Consider the following 19,252-nt stretch of genomic DNA (forward strand, 5'->3'; position numbering starts at 1 on the left):
GACCAGCTGGTGTTGCTGCAGGTGACTGAAGAGGATTTGCAGGTAAGCTCACGTGATTATTGAGAGATTTTTCTGACGTTTTGTGTTTTTTTCCATGTGCAGGCGCTAGTGAAGGACGAGATGGACCAGGAGATTGGCCAGATTTAGCACGAAGAATTGCACGCGTTGCTACTGACGGCATTTGCATGGCAGGTGAGTAATTTGTTGATTTAGTAGCATTTTTTAACATTTTTATATTTTTCCAGGTACAGGAGCAGCTTTATGGCGTTTAGGACCAGACGACGGGCCAGGTGGTTTTGTGTTTTATTGCTGATTTAGATAATAATTTTAATATATTTTCAGATACAGCAGCTGCAGACGGACTAGCTTGACGAGATTCTGGACGACGCAGATGAGACGATGCATACGACGCTGGACAAGGAGCTGCTATTTGCTGTTGGGTATTTTCAGGTGAGTATTTGTACTTTTTAGTTGGTTTTATTTTTACATTTGTTTTATTTTCAGGTATTGGTGCATCAGGCGAGCGGAAATCTGGACAGGACGATGGACGAGATGGTGCAGACGCTGAGAACGAGGCAGAGAGTGCAGGAGGCGCGTCTACTGGAGGCACAGCTGTCGAGGACTGGCCCTCTGGCCAGGCCAGGACAACCGCTGAATAGTGGGCAGGATTCTGGCTTTGCAGGGGCCGCCTGAAATCATATTTCGTTATGATTAGGTAAGTGAATGTTTGCAGAAGTATTAGTATTGGTGTTAGAGTGATTGTTAGTTAGGACCATCATGGGTGCAGTATCAGTTTTCCTTTTTCTTAGAGCATCAGTGCTATTCGTGCTGTTATCAATTAATTTGAGCAACTCAGATTCCAGACTAGCCATGTTTAGAGCGAGTAGTTCATTTTCCGTGTATTGAATTTGTTCGTTTGGCCCAAGGGGGGGCAGGCTTTCCGGGGGTTTTTTTTTTAGCTATAGACGCTTCCTTAGCTCTGAGAACATCTTGCTTTTCAGTGATCCTGTTGTAGGTCTGGTGACAGTTGTCAGCAATAAGTGCTGGCGCCTTGGAGCCAGGGTTGAGCTGAGGTGGCATCAGTGGTGGTGTTTGGGCTTTTTTTATCGTTCGTGAGGCGACAAGTTTATCTATTTGCTTTGAGTACCTAGGCCATGGCAAACGTTTAGGGATAAATGGCTTTAGATAAAGTTTTTGGTCAGACATGAAGTTAAAGAATCTTAGGCAAGCGTCATTGTATATAGTTTCTAGAGGTTTGGCGTTATGTTTTTCTTGAATTTCAGAGTTTAGGCAATAGATGTTCGCATTTGTTAGCTTTCTGAGCAGTTTATTGTGAGTTCCGGTGAGCTTTTTGAATAGGGTGTTAGATATTAGGCTACCCCATATGGGAATAGCGTATGTCCAAATAGGGACTAAGATTTGCTTGTAGATAGTGACCTTGCAGCGGGTGCTAAGATGGCTTTTAGCTCCCACGAGCCATTTGTAGCGAGTATAGGTGGACTTGGCTTGAGCACAAAGTTTGGCAATATGGGTTTTAAACAGGGGTTTGCTATCAACAAGGACTCCCAAGTATCGGCACGAGGACGTATTTTTAATAGGTTTGTTATTAAACTTAACAGTGGCAGCTTTAACAGCAGGTGAGGTAGATCGTCTGGAGAAGAGAACATGAACTGTTTTACTCACGTTGACTGTGAAACACCATTTGTTGGACCAGGTAGAGAACTTGTGTAGGTAATTTTCCGTTTTATTCATGGCTACAAGGGCGTTTTTATCGGTCGAGATGAAAATAGTATCGTCAGCATATGTAGAGAGCAGAGTGTCACCGTGTTTATAGGTCGGGTAATATTCGATCAGGGTTTCATGCTCAATTATGAACTTTGGAATTGGCATGTCTGACGAGTATATGTTGTGTAGCAGGGGTCCCAAAACACTACCCTGAGGGATTCCCGCTAAAATTTTCCCATCACGGGACATAATACCATGGTTACCGCGAACGGAGAACGTGCGATCCTTGAGGTAACTGTCCAGAACTTTGTATAGGTTAATAGGTAGTAGCTTTATCAACTTGTTACGCAGACCGCAGTGCCAAACTTTGTCATACGCTTCTGTAATATCGATGAATATAGGCGATCCCTACAGTTTGTCCTCAAAAGCTCTCTGGAGGAATTGTGTAACGCGAGCTAGTTGATGGTCGGCCCCATGAAATTTGCGGAATCCAAATTGGTGGTTAGGTATGGATTGTGAAAGACGGTTACATTTAAGGAGCCTCTTGGCAAGCAAGGATTCAAGTATTTTTGAGAAAGCAGGAAGCAAGCTTATGGGGCGATACGAGCTAGCTTCAGAAATTGGTTTTTTTGGTTTTTTTACCATGACAACTATGGCTTTTTTCCACACTAGGGGGAAGTGGCCAAAACGTAGGATGCTGTTGTATATTTTGAGTAAGAAGATGATAGCTTTGAGTGGGAGAACTTTGATTAGGGCATTGTTGATCCTATCATATCCTGGTGTTTTTTGTTGATTAAGCTATCAATCTCTTTTTTTAGTTCAGAGAGAGTGATGGGCTTGACAAAAGGTGAGTTGCTGGAGTCAAAGTTGGCGGAGGAGCTAGCGATGGAGTGATGGGTTTTACATGGCTTTAGGATGGCATTTGTTCCCTCGTTGATTTAGGCCCTGTCAAGGGAGCTATTTGTCAAGATGGGAGAGAAACGCTTCTCTAACTGGTCAGTAAACAGCTCCATTTTACCTTCAGGTGATCTTGTCCATGCATGCTTCTTGTCTACTCCGCTAGGGATCCTAAGAGGCCAGTTAGGAAGGGGCTGCCGTTTTAGTTTGTTGGTTAATTGCCACAGCTTGTGGGGTCTGTACCGATCAGAGGAGTCTATTTTACATAGTTTTTTATTTAAGTGTTTGTTTTTTGATAGGCTTATTTCTTTGTTTAGTATATTTTAATGTTTTTTTACGTTCAAAGTTTCGTGAGAGGCATTATGTCAATTTTATTTTATTTTTTGTTTTAATAATTTGTGCATTTTTTTATTTATAGGTATGGCTCCTCCGATTCGGTACGATTCGTATTTGGCAGGTCCCTTCGTAGAGGTTTAGTGGCCAGGGCTGCAGCATGGTGACTATTGTTTGTGAAGATATTAATCGCGTCCTCAATGTCTAATCCAGATTCGATTTCCATATTTAGGTGGAGGGAGTCGCTGAGGGTGTTTTGGAACAGTTTGATGTTAGATCCTACAGGCAAAAGTCTTCGATTGTCAGGAAGTAAGTTTGGGTGCTGGTCCATCGTGATGGGTACAAAAACAGGTCAGTGGTCAGAGGATAGTTCGCATATAGCTTGAGTAGTTAATCTGTTGTGGTTTATTCCAGAATAAACTCCAAAGTCAATGGCTGAGGGATTTTTTCGCCGGTCGTGTGGGAAATGAGTATTACCACCCGTCGCCAGGATGTCCAGTTTCTTGTCAGCCTGGATCACTTCAAGGAGAGTTCTGCCGCGTTTACATGACCTTGAATTACCCCACTTTTTAAGGTAAGGCGTTTGATCCGCCTGGCCTCAGTCTTTCACCTACAAGGGTATATAGCAAAAATTTAAATTTAAAAGGCCGTTACAGCAGCAGTGGCGGGGGGATTAAAATTATCTTAAAACTAGATTAATACTAAATAAAAAATATACAATAAGACATTAGATTAACATTTAGTTTTTAGCGATTTAGGTAAGATAGTTTGTATGATAGATTTAAGATTATGTTACTTTTAGCATAAGTAGTCAAGTAGGTAGCAATTTTTTAATAATAAACTTGGCGAATAAGAACTTGGTGCTAAGGCGGCTACAAAAACGTGGCGATTAATGTCGGGGAAAAAACTGGTTTTCCTCCACACTGGAGAAAAAAGTAGGGAGACCCATATTTTGGGTCTGAGTAACACTAGTTTTTTAGCTTGGCTGTTGGCGCATCAATTGCGAGCAAGGCTTGGCTTTAAAGGCTAAAAGTTTTAGAGCAGTCAGCTTTTAGTTGAGTTAGCTTTATAGGCTAGAAGTTTTAGAGCAATTAGCTTTTAGTGGGGAAAAACATAGAGACCAAATATTTAAGTAAAATAAGCCAATATTGGCTAGAGTCGTAAGGCATCATTTGAGAGCAAGGCAAGAAGTTAGCTTTATAAGGCTGAGATTCAGAGTCTTTGGCTTTGGTTTAGCCAGAATTGGCCGGCATATCGATAATGCTCTGAAATGTTGATGACCTATCGATAAGTCATCGATATGGGTCTGATGGCGAAGTTTCCGCATGTGAGCTGGAAAGAGAGCGACATTTATTTGTAAACAATAGGAAAATATAGGTAAGTAAAAAAAATATAAAATTGACAATAGTAATAATTAACATAGAACATTTTAAAAATTAATTTCAGATGCCTTGCAGGAACATGGCGAGTTCGTGAACGGTGGAGTATTCTGGCGACGACAGAGTAAAGCTGTTGGGTCGAGAACAGCTGGCGACCTTTGGCAGATTTTGTTGCTGCAAGGTTTTGCGAAACGATCCGTTTTGCATTTTTGTTGGTGTTGCTGCCCGACCGGGTTTGCTTGCAGGTAAGTGTTTGTTGATTAATTTAATTTTTTGTTTGTTTTCAGGTACTGGTGATTTGGCTTGGCCAGTTTTGTTGGCCGCATGTTGGTATTTGGTGAGTACCGCTGACTTTTAGCTTTGTCGATAATTATAGTTGTTTTAATTTTAGTTGTTTCGCCGTTTTCAGGTACGTCTAGTGTATAAATAGGCGTTGCTGCTGTAGGCGAGTAATTTACAGGTGAGTATTTTGTTGATTTGGTATATTTTTGTAACAATTTTTGCTTTCTTTCAGGTGCAGGCGCATTAGTTGCACCCAATGGGGCGGCTGCCAGACGAGATTTAGCACCAGAAAGTGTATGAGGGGCTGCAAAAGGTGCTGCTAAAGACTGCAGCTGGCTTTCATATAAGTTTATGGTTTTTTTAGAGCGATTTTTTGTTGATATTTTTTGGCTTTCAGGTGTAGCCGCTGCTTGAGGACCAGGACCTGCTGCTGCTGATGACTATAATTTGCAGGTAAGTTTGTGTGAATTTTAGGTGATTTTTCTAACGATTTGGGTTTTTTTCCAGGTGCAGGCGCTAGCAGAGGACGAGATGGACCAGATGATTGCCAAGATGCTGCACGAGGACTCGCAGGCGGTGCTGCTGCTGGCTGACATGGATTAACAGGTGAGTTTTTGTGATTTTTCGGAGATTTAGATAATGATTTTATTTTATTTTCAGATGGACGAGCTGCAGACGGACTAGCTTGACGAGATGCTGGACGACGTAGATGAGACGATGCATACGACGCTGTACAAGGAGCTGCTGTTTGCTGTAGTGTATTTTCAGGTGAGCAATTGTAGATTTTAGTTGATTTTATTTTACGATTTGTTTTATTTTCAGGTACTGGTGCATTAGACGAGCGGAAATCTGGACAGGTCGACTGGCAAGGTGGTGCAGACGGTTGCTGGTGGACTTCAGGTAAGTTTTTGTTAGCGTTAGATTGCATATTCATTGTCTCATGCCCAAATTTTCTTTCCTTTTCATGATTCATTTGCCTTTCTTGCCGCTCTGGGCGCTGGTCAACGACAAATTTTGCCAGTTCAGCCTTATAAAAGGCACAGCTCCTATAGGTGGCTCTATGGCCATCTCCGCAGATGCCACACTTTGGAGATTGGCCATCAGGAGAGGGGCATTTGTCGGATTTGTGCTGGCCAGCACAGACGGAGCAGAGCGGGGGAAGGCAGCAGTACCTGGCTGTATGGCCAAAGAGGAGGCAGTTTTTGCATTGGGGAATCTCCCTTTGCCTCTCGACGCGTACCTCCTGGCTGCCTAGGACCTTAATTTTAAGTATTTTAAGCTTCGCATTCAAGATGGCAAATCTAGCACCTCGTTCCCATCTGGGCTGGTGAGTAAAAAAGGCAAATTTGTTTGCCTCCAGGGTAGCTTTTATTTTGCCATAGGTGTCCATTGTTTTGGCCGTGATTTGAGTCAGGCCGTTACTCAGCCGGGCCAGGTGATAAAGGGAGAGAATTTCCAATTCTCTCTTTTTTTTTACTTGTATGGCCGCAGTTGCAAAGCCAAGTGGTTGGCTCCCGAAGGAGTCAACCATCTTTTATTGTTTTTCTCCCCCTTTAAGGAAGCATATACAATTACAATAAAAACGAGCTTAGAAATAATTTACAATGGCTTATTAATAGTGTGAATGATTAATATATAAGACATAATGTTTGTTGGGTGTTACTGGTAGGACAAAAAAAAAATTGTGGGAAATTTACATGGGAAATTTTTTACATGCAAGTAAATAAATGCTTACTGGGTTTTACCAAGGACCGTAAAAACAACTAGAGGATCAAGAACAAGTTGCAAGCTGCAATAATTATAAAGAATATAGTATTTACAAATATTGTTCATTAATAGTGATTAGTATAATTGTTTCTTGCAGGTTATCAGTTCGAATCATATCGATTCATGGCGTCATTGCAGTTGGCAAAATCATTGAGGCAGCGCTCTTATTGTCAGGAAAATTCCCTCTTATAGGCAAGAAGTGAGTAACATGTGTTGTTTTTTTTTGTCATAGGCAAACAAAACAAAAATACTTGAATCCTTGCTTGCCAAGAGGGTCCTTAAATGTAACCGTCTTTCACAATCCATACAAATGCAAATTTCATGGGGCCGAGCATCAACTAGCTCGCGTTACACAATTCCTCCAGAGAGCTTTTGAGGACAAACTGTATGGATCGCCTATATTCATCGATATTACAGAAGCGTTTGACAAAGTTTGGCACTGCGGTCTGCGTAACAAGTTGATAAAGCTACTACCTATTAACCTATACAAAGTTCTGGATTGTTACCTCAAGGGTCGCACGTCTAGCACCTCGTTCCCATCTGGGCTGGTGAGTAAAAAAGGCAAATTTGTTTGCCTCCAGGGTAGCTTTTATTTTGCCATAGGTGTCCATTGTTTTGGCCGTGATTTGAGTCAGGCCGTTACTCAGCCGGGCCAGGTGATAAAGGGAGAGAATTTCCAATTCTCTCTTTTTTTTTACTTGTATGGCCGCAGTTGCAAAGCCAAGTGGTTGGCTCCCGAAGGAGTCAACCATCTTTTATTGTTTTTCTCCCCCCTTTAAGGAAGCATATACAATTACAATAAAAACGAGCTTAGAAATAATTTACAATGGCTTATTAATAGTGTGAATGATTAATATATAAGACATAATGTTTGTTGGGTGTTACTGGTAGGACAAAAAAAAAATTGTGGGAAATTTACATGGGAAATTTTTTACATGCAAGTAAATAAATGCTTACTGGGTTTTACCAAGGACCGTAAAAACAACTAGAGGATCAAGAACAAGTTGCAAGCTGCAATAATTATAAAGAATATAGTATTTACAAATATTGTTCATTAATAGTGATTAGTATAATTGTTTCTTGCAGGTTATCAGTTCGAATCATATCGATTCATGGCGTCATTGCAGTTGGCAAAATCATTGAGGCAGCGCTCTTATTGTCAGGAAAATTCCCTCTTATAGGCAAGAAGTGAGTAACATGTGTTGTTTTTTTTTGTCATAGGCAAACAAAACAAAAATACTTGAATCCTTGCTTGCCAAGAGGGTCCTTAAATGTAACCGTCTTTCACAATCCATACAAATGCAAATTTCATGGGGCCGAGCATCAACTAGCTCGCGTTACACAATTCCTCCAGAGAGCTTTTGAGGACAAACTGTATGGATCGCCTATATTCATCGATATTACAGAAGCGTTTGACAAAGTTTGGCACTGCGGTCTGCGTAACAAGTTGATAAAGCTACTACCTATTAACCTATACAAAGTTCTGGATTGTTACCTCAAGGGTCGCACGTCTAGCACCTCGTTCCCATCTGGGCTGGTGAGTAAAAAAGGCAAATTTGTTTGCCTCCAGGGTAGCTTTTATTTTGCCATAGGTGTCCATTGTTTTGGCCGTGATTTGAGTCAGGCCGTTACTCAGCCGGGCCAGGTGATAAAGGGAGAGAATTTCCAATTCTCTCTTTTTTTTTACTTGTATGGCCGCAGTTGCAAAGCCAAGTGGTTGGCTCCCGAAGGAGTCAACCATCTTTTATTGTTTTTCTCCCCCCTTTAAGGAAGCATATACAATTACAATAAAAACGAGCTTAGAAATAATTTACAATGGCTTATTAATAGTGTGAATGATTAATATATAAGACATAATGTTTGTTGGGTGTTACTGGTAGGACAAAAAAAAAATTGTGGGAAATTTACATGGGAAATTTTTTACATGCAAGTAAATAAATGCTTACTGGGTTTTACCAAGGACCATAAAAACAACTAGAGGATCAAGAACAAGTTGCAAGCTGCAATAATTATAAAGAATATAGTATTTACAAATATTGTTCATTAATAGTGATTAGTATAATTGTTTCTTGCAGGTTATCAGTTCGAATCATATCGATTCATGGCGTCATTGCAGTTGGCAAATCATTGAGGCAGCGCTCTTATTGTCAGGAAAATTCCCTCTTATAGGCAAGAAGTGAGTAACATGTGTTGTTTTTTTTTGTCATAGGCAAACAAAACAAAAATACTTGAATCCTTGCTTGCCAAGAGGGTCCTTAAATGTAACCGTCTTTCACAATCCATACAAATGCAAATTTCATGGGGCCGAGCATCAACTAGCTCGCGTTACACAATTCCTCCAGAGAGCTTTTGAGGACAAACTGTATGGATCGCCTATATTCATCGATATTACAGAAGCGTTTGACAAGTTTGGCACTGCGGTCTGCGTAACAAGTTGATAAAGCTACTACCTATTAACCTATACAAAGTTCTGGACAGTTACCTCAAGGGTCGCACGTTCTCCGTTCGCGGTAACCATGGTATTATGTCCCGTGATGGGAAAATTTTAGCAGGAATCCCTCAGGGTAGTGTTTTGGGACCCCTGCTATACAACATATACTCGTCAGACATGCCAATTCCAAAGTTCATAATTGAGCATGAAACCCTGATCGAATATTACCCGACCTATAAACACGGTGACACTCTGCTCTCTACATATGCTGACGATACTATTTTCATCTCGACCGATAAAAACGCCCTTGTAGCCATGAATAAAACGGAAAATTACCTACACAAGTTCTCTACCTGGTCCAACAAATGGTGTTTCACAGTCAACGTGAGTAAAACAGTTCATGTTCTCTTATCCAGACGATCTACCTCACCTGCTGTTAAAGCTGCCACTGTTAAGTTTAATAACAAACCTATTAAAAATACGTCCTCGTGGCGATACTTGGGAGTCCTTGTTGATAGCAAACTCCTGTTTAAAACCCATATTGCCAAACTTTGTGCTCAAGCCAAGTCCACCTATACTCGCTACAAATGGCTCGGGGGAGCTAAAAGCCATCTTAGCACCCGCTGCAAGGTCACTATCTACAAGCAAATCTTAGTCCCTATTTGGACATACGCTATTCCCATATGGGTTAGCCTAATATCTAACACCCTATTCAAAAAGCTCACCGGAACTCACAATAAACTGCTCAGAAAGCTAACAAATGCGAACATCTATTGCCTAAACTCTGAAATTCAAGAAAAACATAACGCCAAACCTCTAGAAACTATATACAATGACGCTTGCCTAAGATTCTTTAACTTCATGTCTGACCAAAAACTTTATCTAAAGCCATTTATCCCTAAACGTTTGCCATGGCCTAGGTACTCAAAGCAAATAGATAAACTTGTCGCCTCACGAACGATAAAAAAAGCCCAAACACCACCACTGATGCCACCTCAGCTCAACCCTGGCTCCAAGGCGCCAGCACTTATTGCTGACAACTGTCACCAGACCTACAACAGGATCACTGAAAAGCAAGATGTTCTCAGAGCTAAGGAAGCGTCTATAGCTAAAAAAAAAACCCCCGGAAAGCCTGCCCCCCTTGGGCCAAACGAACAAATTCAATACACGGAAAATGAACTACTCGCTCTAAACATGGCTAGTCTGGAATCTGAGTTGCTCAAATTAATTGATAACAGCACGAATAGCACTGATGCTCTAAGAAAAAAGGAAAACTGATACTGCACCCATGATGGTCCTAACTAACAATCACTCTAACACCAATACTAATACTTCTGCAAACATTCACTTACCTAATCATAACGAAATATGATTTCAGGCGGCCCCTGCAAAGCCAGAATCCTGCCCACTATTCAGCGGTTGTCCTGGCCTGGCCAGAGGGCCAGTCCTCGACAGCTGTGCCTCCAGTAGACGCGCCTCCTGCACTCTCTACCTCGTTCTCAGCGTCTGCACCATCTCGTCCATCGTCCTGTCCAGATTTCCGCTCGCCTGATGCACCAATACCTGAAAATAAAACAAATGTAAAAATAAAACCAACTAAAAAGTACAAATACTCACCTGAAAATACACAACAGCAAATAGCAGCTCCTTGTCCAGCGTCGTATGCATCGTCTCATCTGCGTCGTCCAGAATCTCGTCAAGCTAGTCCGTCTGCAGCTGCTGTATCTGAAAATATATTAAAATTATTATCTAAATCAGCAATAAAACACAAAACCACCTGGCCCGTCGTCTGGTCCTAAACGCCATAAAGCTGCTCCTGTACCTGGAAAAATATAAAAATGTTAAAAAATGCTACTAAATCAACAAATTACTCACCTGCCATGCAAATGCCGTCAGTAGCAACGCGTGCAATTCTTCGTGCTAAATCTGGCCAATCTCCTGGTCCATCTCGTCCTTCACTAGCGCCTGCACATGGAAAAAAACACAAATAGTCAGAAAAATCTCTCAATAATCACGTGAGCTTACCTGCAAATCCTCTTCAGTCACCTGCAGCAACACCAGCTGGTCCTTCTGGCCCTCTACCTAAGGCTGCACCTGAAAAAAAAACAAAAAATCAACAAAGAATCAAGCTAATTTAACTAAATACATATCTAAAATCCAGCCGCAGCCGCTAGCAGTTCCAACTGGAGCTCCTCCTGCATCTTCTGCTGCACCACGTGGCCCGTCATCTGGTCCTAAACGCCATAAAGCTGCTCCTGCACCTGGAAAAAATATAAAAATGCTAAACTATGCTACTAAATCAACAAATTACTCACCTGCCATGCAAATGCCGCCAGTAGCTTCGCGTGCAAATCTTCGTGCTAAATCTGGCCAATATCCTGGTCCATCTCGTCATTCACTAGCGCCTGCACATGGAAAAAAACACAAATCGTCAGAAAAATCTCTCAATAATCACGTGAGCTTACCTGCAAATCCTCTCAGTCACCTGCAGCAACACCAGCTGGTCCTTCTGGCCCTCTACCTAAGGCTGCACCTGAAAAAAAACAAAAAATCAACAAAGAATCAAGCTAATTTAACTAAATACATATCTAAAATCCAGCCGCAGCCGCTAGCAGTTCCAACTGGAGCTCCTCCTGCATCTTCTGCTGCACCACGTGGCCCGTCATCTGGTCCTAAACGCCATAAAGCTGCTCCTGCACCTGGAAAAAATATAAAAATGCTAAACTATGCTACTAAATCAACAAATTACTCACCTGCCATGCAAATGCCGCCAGTAGCTTCGCGTGCAAATCTTCGTGCTAAATCTGGCCAATATCCTGGTCCATCTCGTCATTCACTAGCGCCTGATGGCAAATCTAGCACCTCGTTCCCATCTGGCTGGTGAGTAAAAAAGGCAAATTTGTTTGCCTCCAGGGTAGCTTTTATTTTGCCATAGGTGTCCATTGTTTTGGCCGTGATTTGAGTCAGGCCGTTACTCAGCCGGGCCAGGTGATAAAGGGAGAGAATTTCCAATTCTCTCTTTTTTTTTACTTGTATGGCCGCAGTTGCAAAGCCAAGTGGTTGGCTCCCGAAGGAGTCAACCATCTTTTATTGTTTTTCTCCCCCCTTTAAGGAAGCATATACAATTACAATAAAAACGAGCTTAGAAATAATTTACAATGGCTTATTAATAGTGTGAATGATTAATATATAAGACATAATGTTTGTTGGGTGTTACTGGTAGGACAAAAAAAAAATTGTGGGAAATTTACATGGGAAATTTTTTACATGCAAGTAAATAAATGCTTACTGGGTTTTACCAAGGACCGTAAAAACAACTAGAGGATCAAGAACAAGTTGCAAGCTGCAATAATTATAAAGAATATAGTATTTACAAATATTGTTCATAATAGTGATTAGTATAATTGTTTCTTGCAGGTTATCAGTTCGAATCATATCGATTCATGGCGTCATTGCAGTTGGCAAAATCATTGAGGCAGCGCTCTTATTGTCAGGAAAATTCCCTCTTATAGGCAAGAAGTGAGTAACATGTGTTGTTTTTTTTTGTCATAGGCAAACAAAACAAAAATACTTGAATCCTTGCTTGCCAAGAGGGTCCTTAAATGTAACCGTCTTTCACAATCCATACAAATGCAAATTTCATGGGGCCGAGCATCAACTAGCTCGCGTTACACAATTCCTCCAGAGAGCTTTTGAGGACAAACTGTATGGATCGCCTATATTCATCGATATTACAGAAGCGTTTGACAAAGTTTGGCACTGCGGTCTGCGTAACAAGTTGATAAAGCTACTACCTATTAACCTATACAAAGTTCTGGATTGTTACCTCAAGGGTCGCACGTCTAGCACCTCGTTCCCATCTGGGCTGTGAGTAAAAAAGGCAAATTTGTTTGCCTCCAGGGTAGCTTTTATTTTGCCATAGGTGTCCATTGTTTTGGCCGTGATTTGAGTCAGGCCGTTACTCAGCCGGGCCAGGTGATAAAGGGAGAGAATTTCCAATTCTCTCTTTTTTTTTACTTGTATGGCCGCAGTTGCAAAGCCAAGTGGTTGGCTCCCGAAGGAGTCAACCATCTTTTATTGTTTTTCTCCCCCCTTTAAGGAAGCATATACAATTACAATAAAAACGACCTTAGAAATAATTTACAATGGCTTATTAATAGTGTGAATGATTAATATATAAGACATAATGTTTGTTGGTGTTACTGGTAGGACAAAAAAAAATTGTGGGAAATTTACATGGGAAATTTTTTACATGCAAGTAAATAAATGCTTACTGGGTTTTACCAAGGACCGTAAAAACAACTAGAGGATCAAGAACAAGTTGCAAGCTGCAATAATTATAAAGAATATAGTATTTACAAATATTGTTCATTAATAGTGATTAGTAAATTGTTTCTTGCAGGTTATCAGTTTCGAATCATATCGATTCATGGCGTCATTGCAGTTGGCAAAATCATTGAGGCAGCGCTCTTATTGTCAGGAAAATTCCCTCTTATAGGCAAGAAGTGAGTAACATGTGTTGTTTTTTTTTGTCATAGGCAAACAAAAAAAAATACTGAATCCTTGCTTGCCAAGAGGGTCCTTAAATGTAACGTCTTTCACAATCCATACAAATGCAAATTTCATGGGCCGAGCATCAACTAGCTCGCGTTACACAATTCCTCCAGAGAGCTTTTGAGGACAAACTGTATGGATCGCCTATATTCATCGATATTACAGAAGCGTTTGACAAAGTTTGGCACTGCGGTCTGCGTAACAAGTGATAAAGTACTACTATTACCTATACAAAGTTTGGATGTTACCTCAAGGGTCGCACGTTCTCCGTTCGCGGTAACCATGGTATTATGTCCCGTGATGGGAAAATTTTAGCAGGAATCCCTCAGGGTAGTGTTTTGGGACCCCTGCTATACAACATATACTCGTCAGACATGCCAATTCCAAAGTTCATAATTGAGCATGAAACCTGATCGAATATTACCCGACTATAAACACGGTGACACCTGCTCTCTACATATGCTGACGATACTATTTCATCTCGACCGATAAAAACGCCCTTGTAGCCATGAATAAAACGGAAAATTACCTACACAAGTTCTCTACCTGGTCCAACAAATGGTGTTTCACAGTCAACGTGAGTAAAACAGTTCATGTTCTCTTCTCCAGACGATCTACCTCACCTGCTGTTAAAGCTGCCACTGTTAAGTTTAATAACAAACCTATTAAAAATACGTCCTCGTGCCGATACTTGGGAGTCCTTGTTGATAGCAAACTCCTGTTTAAAACCCATATTGCCAAACTTTGTGCTCAAGCCAAGTCCACCTATACTCGCTACAAATGGCTCGGGGGAGCTAAAAGCCATCTTAGCACCCGCTGCAAGGTCACTATCTACAAGCAAATCTTAGTCCCTATTTGACATACGCTATTCCCATATGGGGTAGCCTAATATCTAACACCCTATTCAAAAAGCTCACCGGAACTCACAATAAACTGCTCAGAGAGCTAACAAATGCGAACATCTATTGCCCAAACTCTGAAATTCAAGAAAAACATTACGCCAAACCTCTAGAAACTATATACAATGACGCTTGCCTAAGATTCTTTAACTCCATGTCTGACCATGAGAACAAAGAAATTGAAAAACTTTATCTAAAGCCATTTATCCCTAAACGTTGCCATGGCCTAGGTACTCAAAGCAAATAGATAAACTTGTCGTCTCACGAACGATAAAAGCCAGATGTTAAAAAATGCTACTAAATCAACAAATACTCACCTGCCATGCAAATGCCGTCAGTAGCATCGCGTGCAAATCTTCGTGCTAAATCTGGCCAAACTCCTGGTCCATCTCGTCCTTCACTAGCGCCTGCACCTGGAAAAAAACACAAATCGTCAGAAAAATCTCTCAATAATCACGTGAGCTTACCTGCAAATCCTCTTCAGTCACCTGCAGCAACACCAGCTGGTCCTTCTGGCCCTCTACCCAAGGCTGCGCCTGAAAATAACAAAAAATCAACAAAGAAACAAGTTAAAATAACTAAATACATATCTAAAATCGAGCCCCAGTCGCTTGCGGATCCAACTGAGCTGCTCCTGCTTCTTGTGCTGCATCACTTGGCCCGTCACCTGGTCCTAAACGTCATAAAGCTGCACCTGTACCTGAAAAAAATATAAAAATGTTAAAAAATACTACTAAACCAACCAATTATTCACCTGCCATACAAATGCCGCCAGCCGCAACACATTCTTCTATTCCAGACGCACCTGAAACGGAGAAAAAACAAAGTTAAATTTAACTACAAATATTGGAAAAACTAAAAGCCAACAATACTCACCTAAAAACTCAACGCGGCCACCTGCATCCCATGGAGTCTAGGTAAGTACCTCGACCTGAAAATAAAAATAAGCAAAAACATCAACCTAAAAAATACTTACCTGCAAGCAGCTGTTCCCGTCCTAACAGCTTTACTCTGTCGTCGGTGGAGGTCTCCAGTGATGATTCAGCAGCCATGTTCCTGTAAAATAATAATAATTAATTTATAATTTCCAATATTGGTTAATCTTATTGTCAATTTTTATACTTGTGTCACATTTTTCTAATTGTTTGTTTACATTTTGGAAATACATATATCGCCTTCTCTTTTCAGCCACATGCGCCGCCACCTGTTGCTGTATCGATTTCTTATCGAATAAGTATTGAGCAGCAACAGTGAGCGCACACGCAATAATGAGCACTCACTCCAGTGTTGCCCTAAAAATACCACAAAAAATGCCAGTTTCCCTACATTTCTCGCTCTAGCGCCCTATGCACTTCTCTACTTACCTCTATTAGTGTCCTCTGCACTCGCCTAATTCCCCCTATTAAGACCCCTTGCACCGGAAAATTAAATTTAAAATTCTTATTGCTAAAAACTAATACTTACTTATGCTAAATACTTAAAACTACTTACGCCATAATTATCTCTAAAAAACACTAAATTCTAAATGTCATTGTCTATTTTATTATTATACATTCATTGTTAGTATTTAAGCTAGTTTATAAGTTATTTATATTGTCCCTCCCCTGCTGCTGTAACGGCCCTATTTTTAATTTCTTTTGTTTGTCTCTAGAAGATGAAAGGATAGAAATAAAGCGGCCTTAATCGAAAGACTTAGGCCAGGCGGATCAAACGCCTTATCTTAAAAAAAAAAACGCCTGATGACACAAATTAATAGAAGATAATTATGCCTAAAAATATCCTAAAATTTTCAATCACGTCCATAAAATATTTCTATTGGACATTTATATCTCACTGTTAATTAACATTTGGACATCTCTCTGCCTCCAGTTACAGTACAGTCTGGATTCAAGTTATGTTAATGAACTTAGCCGCAAATATAAATCTGTGAGAAATTTCCAAATTACATGATATTATATATATTCTAGACCACTTTGGACTAGTCTTAATTCATTTTTCACTTTATTATGCCTTCAGCACTTATTGTAAATTGCTGTATTTAATGACCCTTGTTATAGATTCTAAGGTCTTAGAATGAGAACAATAAAGGAGCCAATGGCATGTCGGCCATTGGTGCTAGTTTGAGAATTCGCCTCAACACAAAAAAAAAAAACAAAGAAAAAAGCTCCGCTATAAATTGTTAAAAAAATATAGTAAAAGTGGGAATTAATTGCCCAAATAAATCTTAAAAATAGTGTTTCAAGGCTCTTCACTAGTGTGCACGGAAAATTGCCAATTTCCTAGCTAATTATTTAAATAAATGACAATGTAATATTTTTTGTGTTGTTATAACCTAAAATGATTTATGTAAGAGGCTGGCAATCGAAAAAATTTTTTCACTTGGGTATGTATAAGTGTATATACATACCCCTAAGTTCTCTCAGCCCTTTTATACATAACACATATACACACACACACTATGGAAGGCGGTGACACACAGTTTTTCTTCTCACCAAGTACGGTCGCGTAGTTCAAGTCGTTCCGAAATCTCGTCAAATAAAGGAGCTTCCTGAGACCTGAGAATATACACAATTGTTAACCAGAGTCGGTTAGGGGTGGTGCTACGTACCCAAACACCTGCGGGCTCAATCGGGAGCCACTACTCCACCTCGCTTACCTTCATATTTCGTAGTTCGATAGCATATTTTAAAGCTATTTTAAAGCGTTTTAAATTTTTAAATGCTTTAAAGGAGAAGGAATAAATTAAAGCGTTTTAAATTTTTAAATTCTTTAAAGGAGAAGGATTAAATTAAAGCGTTTTAAATTTTTAAATGCTTTAAAGGAGAAAGACCAGGGAGAAAGAAGTAAAAAGTTGAACTTGTTCGTTTGACTGCTGCGAAGCAAGTGAAGTCGATTGTGAGCTGAGGTCGAACGAAAACTTTTAGTGCCAGTGCCGCCTACTTGACCACAATTAATATTATCCAGTTTGGAAAATCGTAGAAAGTAGTGTTGGAAAACGTGAAACACACTCGGGTCAAATTTTTAGTGTTGCATTTGTTAGAGCTTGGAAACTATCGATAGTGGCGTGATTCGATATTTTCAATGTTTTAGGAGCAAAATTTAATTACAATAAGTATCATTTTCAAAAAAAATGAATGCAATTTTGCTTAACCTAATATTAATAACCAAAATTATATAGTTTTAGCCTTTCAAGTTATATAACCAATTAATTATCAAAAAAAAATTTACCTGTTTTGATTTTGTTTGAATTAAAATTAAATTAACATATATTAGTTTTCAGACTTTTAAATTTATGGAGATCAACTCTTAAAACCAAAATTAAAAGAAAGCAAAGAAAAACATTTAACATAAATTTAACTCCATCCAAGCGTTTCTTTTCAATTGTTGTGTAACTATTACATATGTATGTTATACTATCGATAGTGGCCAAAAACAATCGATGGTGGTAAATATTCGATACCTCGATAGTGCCATCGATAGTTCCCCAGCTTAAGTATTCGTAAAATATCGATAAAAAAAAAGTCAATCGAACCACGTGAATTTAACAATAAGACATTCTTTTCTTTGTTGTAAAATTATTATCTTATTTGGATTAAAATTCATTCACAATAAGCGCAAAGTATGTTTCTTAAAGTATTTTTGCTGTATATATATTTAGTTCCAGTTTTGACTTTACGATTACATCATTCAATTTTATGGCGTATCACCTGGATGATTCCTTTCGACTAACTAATACACTTACCAGCAGCAGGCACAGGACTCGACTCGGCAAAGGAATCTTCATTTGCAACATTTTCATTGGCATCTTTTGTCGGTTTGTTGCCTGCTGCTGTTGCTCCCCAGTAATAAAATGCTAATGAATTAATTTTAGAAGGAACTTTGCAATATTCTCCTTTTGCGAGAACCTCCGCTCCTTTGACTGCATTAAATTTAATGAATAAGAGTATTAAATTGGTTCGAAATTAAGTAAAACTGAATTATGCATTCCCCTTCCATTCTTCCTTCCATCAAAGTCAACAGTAAATATTTAAATTTTTATCACCTTTTTGTCTAAACACTGAAATTGAAATTGTATTTGAAATAGTTGACAAATATTAGACAAATATTTAACTACATTATAGAGTAGTGAGTGAAGGCAAGAGCAGAGCATCAAATGAAAGGGCACCAACCGAACCACTACCACCGGGCCGGAAGTCGGCAAAAGCAATTTCCTAGTCCTAGAATTTGATTTTGTTTACCTAAACTCAAAAGATACAATTTTTGCAGCTAATGAAATGCACAGATATTTGGTTAAAAGGAGAAGGAACCAGACCACAACAGGTAGAAGTAAGGCAAATAATCAACTCTCAGACATAACAATATAGCATAGGATATGGCCATATAAAAAACAAAATAAAATCATATTTAGCCTTTAGATTTCTAAAAATATATATATGATATATATGTATATTGCAATGATAAACTTGTAAAAGGTAGAGCTAAGCTCACATTTCGAAATATCTTGAAAGGTTAAAAAAGCAAAAAATGAAAATGCAGTTTTTTGGAGCAAGCCAATAAAATTTTCGGAAAAAACGAAAAAATTTTTTCACTTGGGTATGTATTAGTGTATATACATACCCCTAAGTTCTCTCTCAGCCCTTTTATACATAACACATATACACACACACACTATGGAAGGCGGTGACACACAGTTTTTCTTCTCACCAAGTACGGTCGCGTAGTTCAAGTCGTTCCGAAATCTCGTCAAATAAAGGAGCTTCCTGAGACCTGAGAATATACACAATTGTTAACCAGAGTCGGTTAGGGGTGGTGCTACGTACCCAAACACCTGCGGGCTCAATCGGGAGCCACTACTCCACCTCGCTTACCTTCATATTTCGTAGTTCGATAGCATCAGCTGTTCAGCAGTGTTGGTCAACGTATTCGGACACAGCTGATACGGGTAGCAGACCTGTAAGCTTACAGCCCGTAACAGCGTACATAAG

At 39.7% G+C, this 19,252-nt stretch overlaps 1 protein-coding gene and 1 long non-coding RNA gene across 3 annotated transcripts; one reads left to right on the top strand and one right to left on the bottom strand.

Moving 5' to 3' along the window:
- The first annotated feature begins 124 nt into the window (after positions 1-124).
- Positions 125-471, top strand: LOC124461466. 2 transcript variants are annotated; one of them, XR_006955078.1, is made up of 3 exons: positions 125-192; positions 246-293; positions 343-471. It is a non-coding gene; the product is annotated as an uncharacterized LOC124461466 (long non-coding RNA). The 2 variants fall into 2 exon arrangements; XR_006955079.1 differs by having other exon boundaries at positions 246-290; positions 343-469.
- Positions 472-6,211: 5,740 nt separating this feature from the next.
- Positions 6,212-7,476, bottom strand: LOC124461462. Its single transcript, XM_047012989.1, has 2 exons — positions 6,890-7,476; positions 6,212-6,829 (listed from the first exon to the last, which is right to left on the bottom strand). The coding sequence occupies exons 1-2, from the start codon at positions 7,133-7,135 to the stop codon at positions 6,722-6,724; spliced, it is 354 nt and encodes a 117-aa protein (XP_046868945.1). The 5' UTR covers positions 7,136-7,476; the 3' UTR covers positions 6,212-6,721.
- Between the last annotated feature and the right edge of the window lie 11,776 nt (positions 7,477-19,252).

The sequence above is a fragment of the Drosophila willistoni genome, unplaced genomic scaffold (genome assembly GCF_018902025.1).
Source record: "Drosophila willistoni isolate 14030-0811.24 unplaced genomic scaffold, UCI_dwil_1.1 Seg493, whole genome shotgun sequence".
Classification (NCBI taxonomy): domain Eukaryota; kingdom Metazoa; phylum Arthropoda; class Insecta; order Diptera; family Drosophilidae; genus Drosophila; species Drosophila willistoni.

Coding starts and splice junctions, on each gene's coding strand:
- LOC124461462 (XM_047012989.1), bottom strand. CDS start 7,135: ATGGTTGACTCCTTCGGGAGCCAACCACTTGGCTTTGCAACTGCGGCC. Junction 6,830..6,889: donor CTAGACGTGCGACCCTTGAG/GTAACAATCCAG, acceptor CTTGTTACGCAG/ACCGCAGTGCCAAACTTTGT.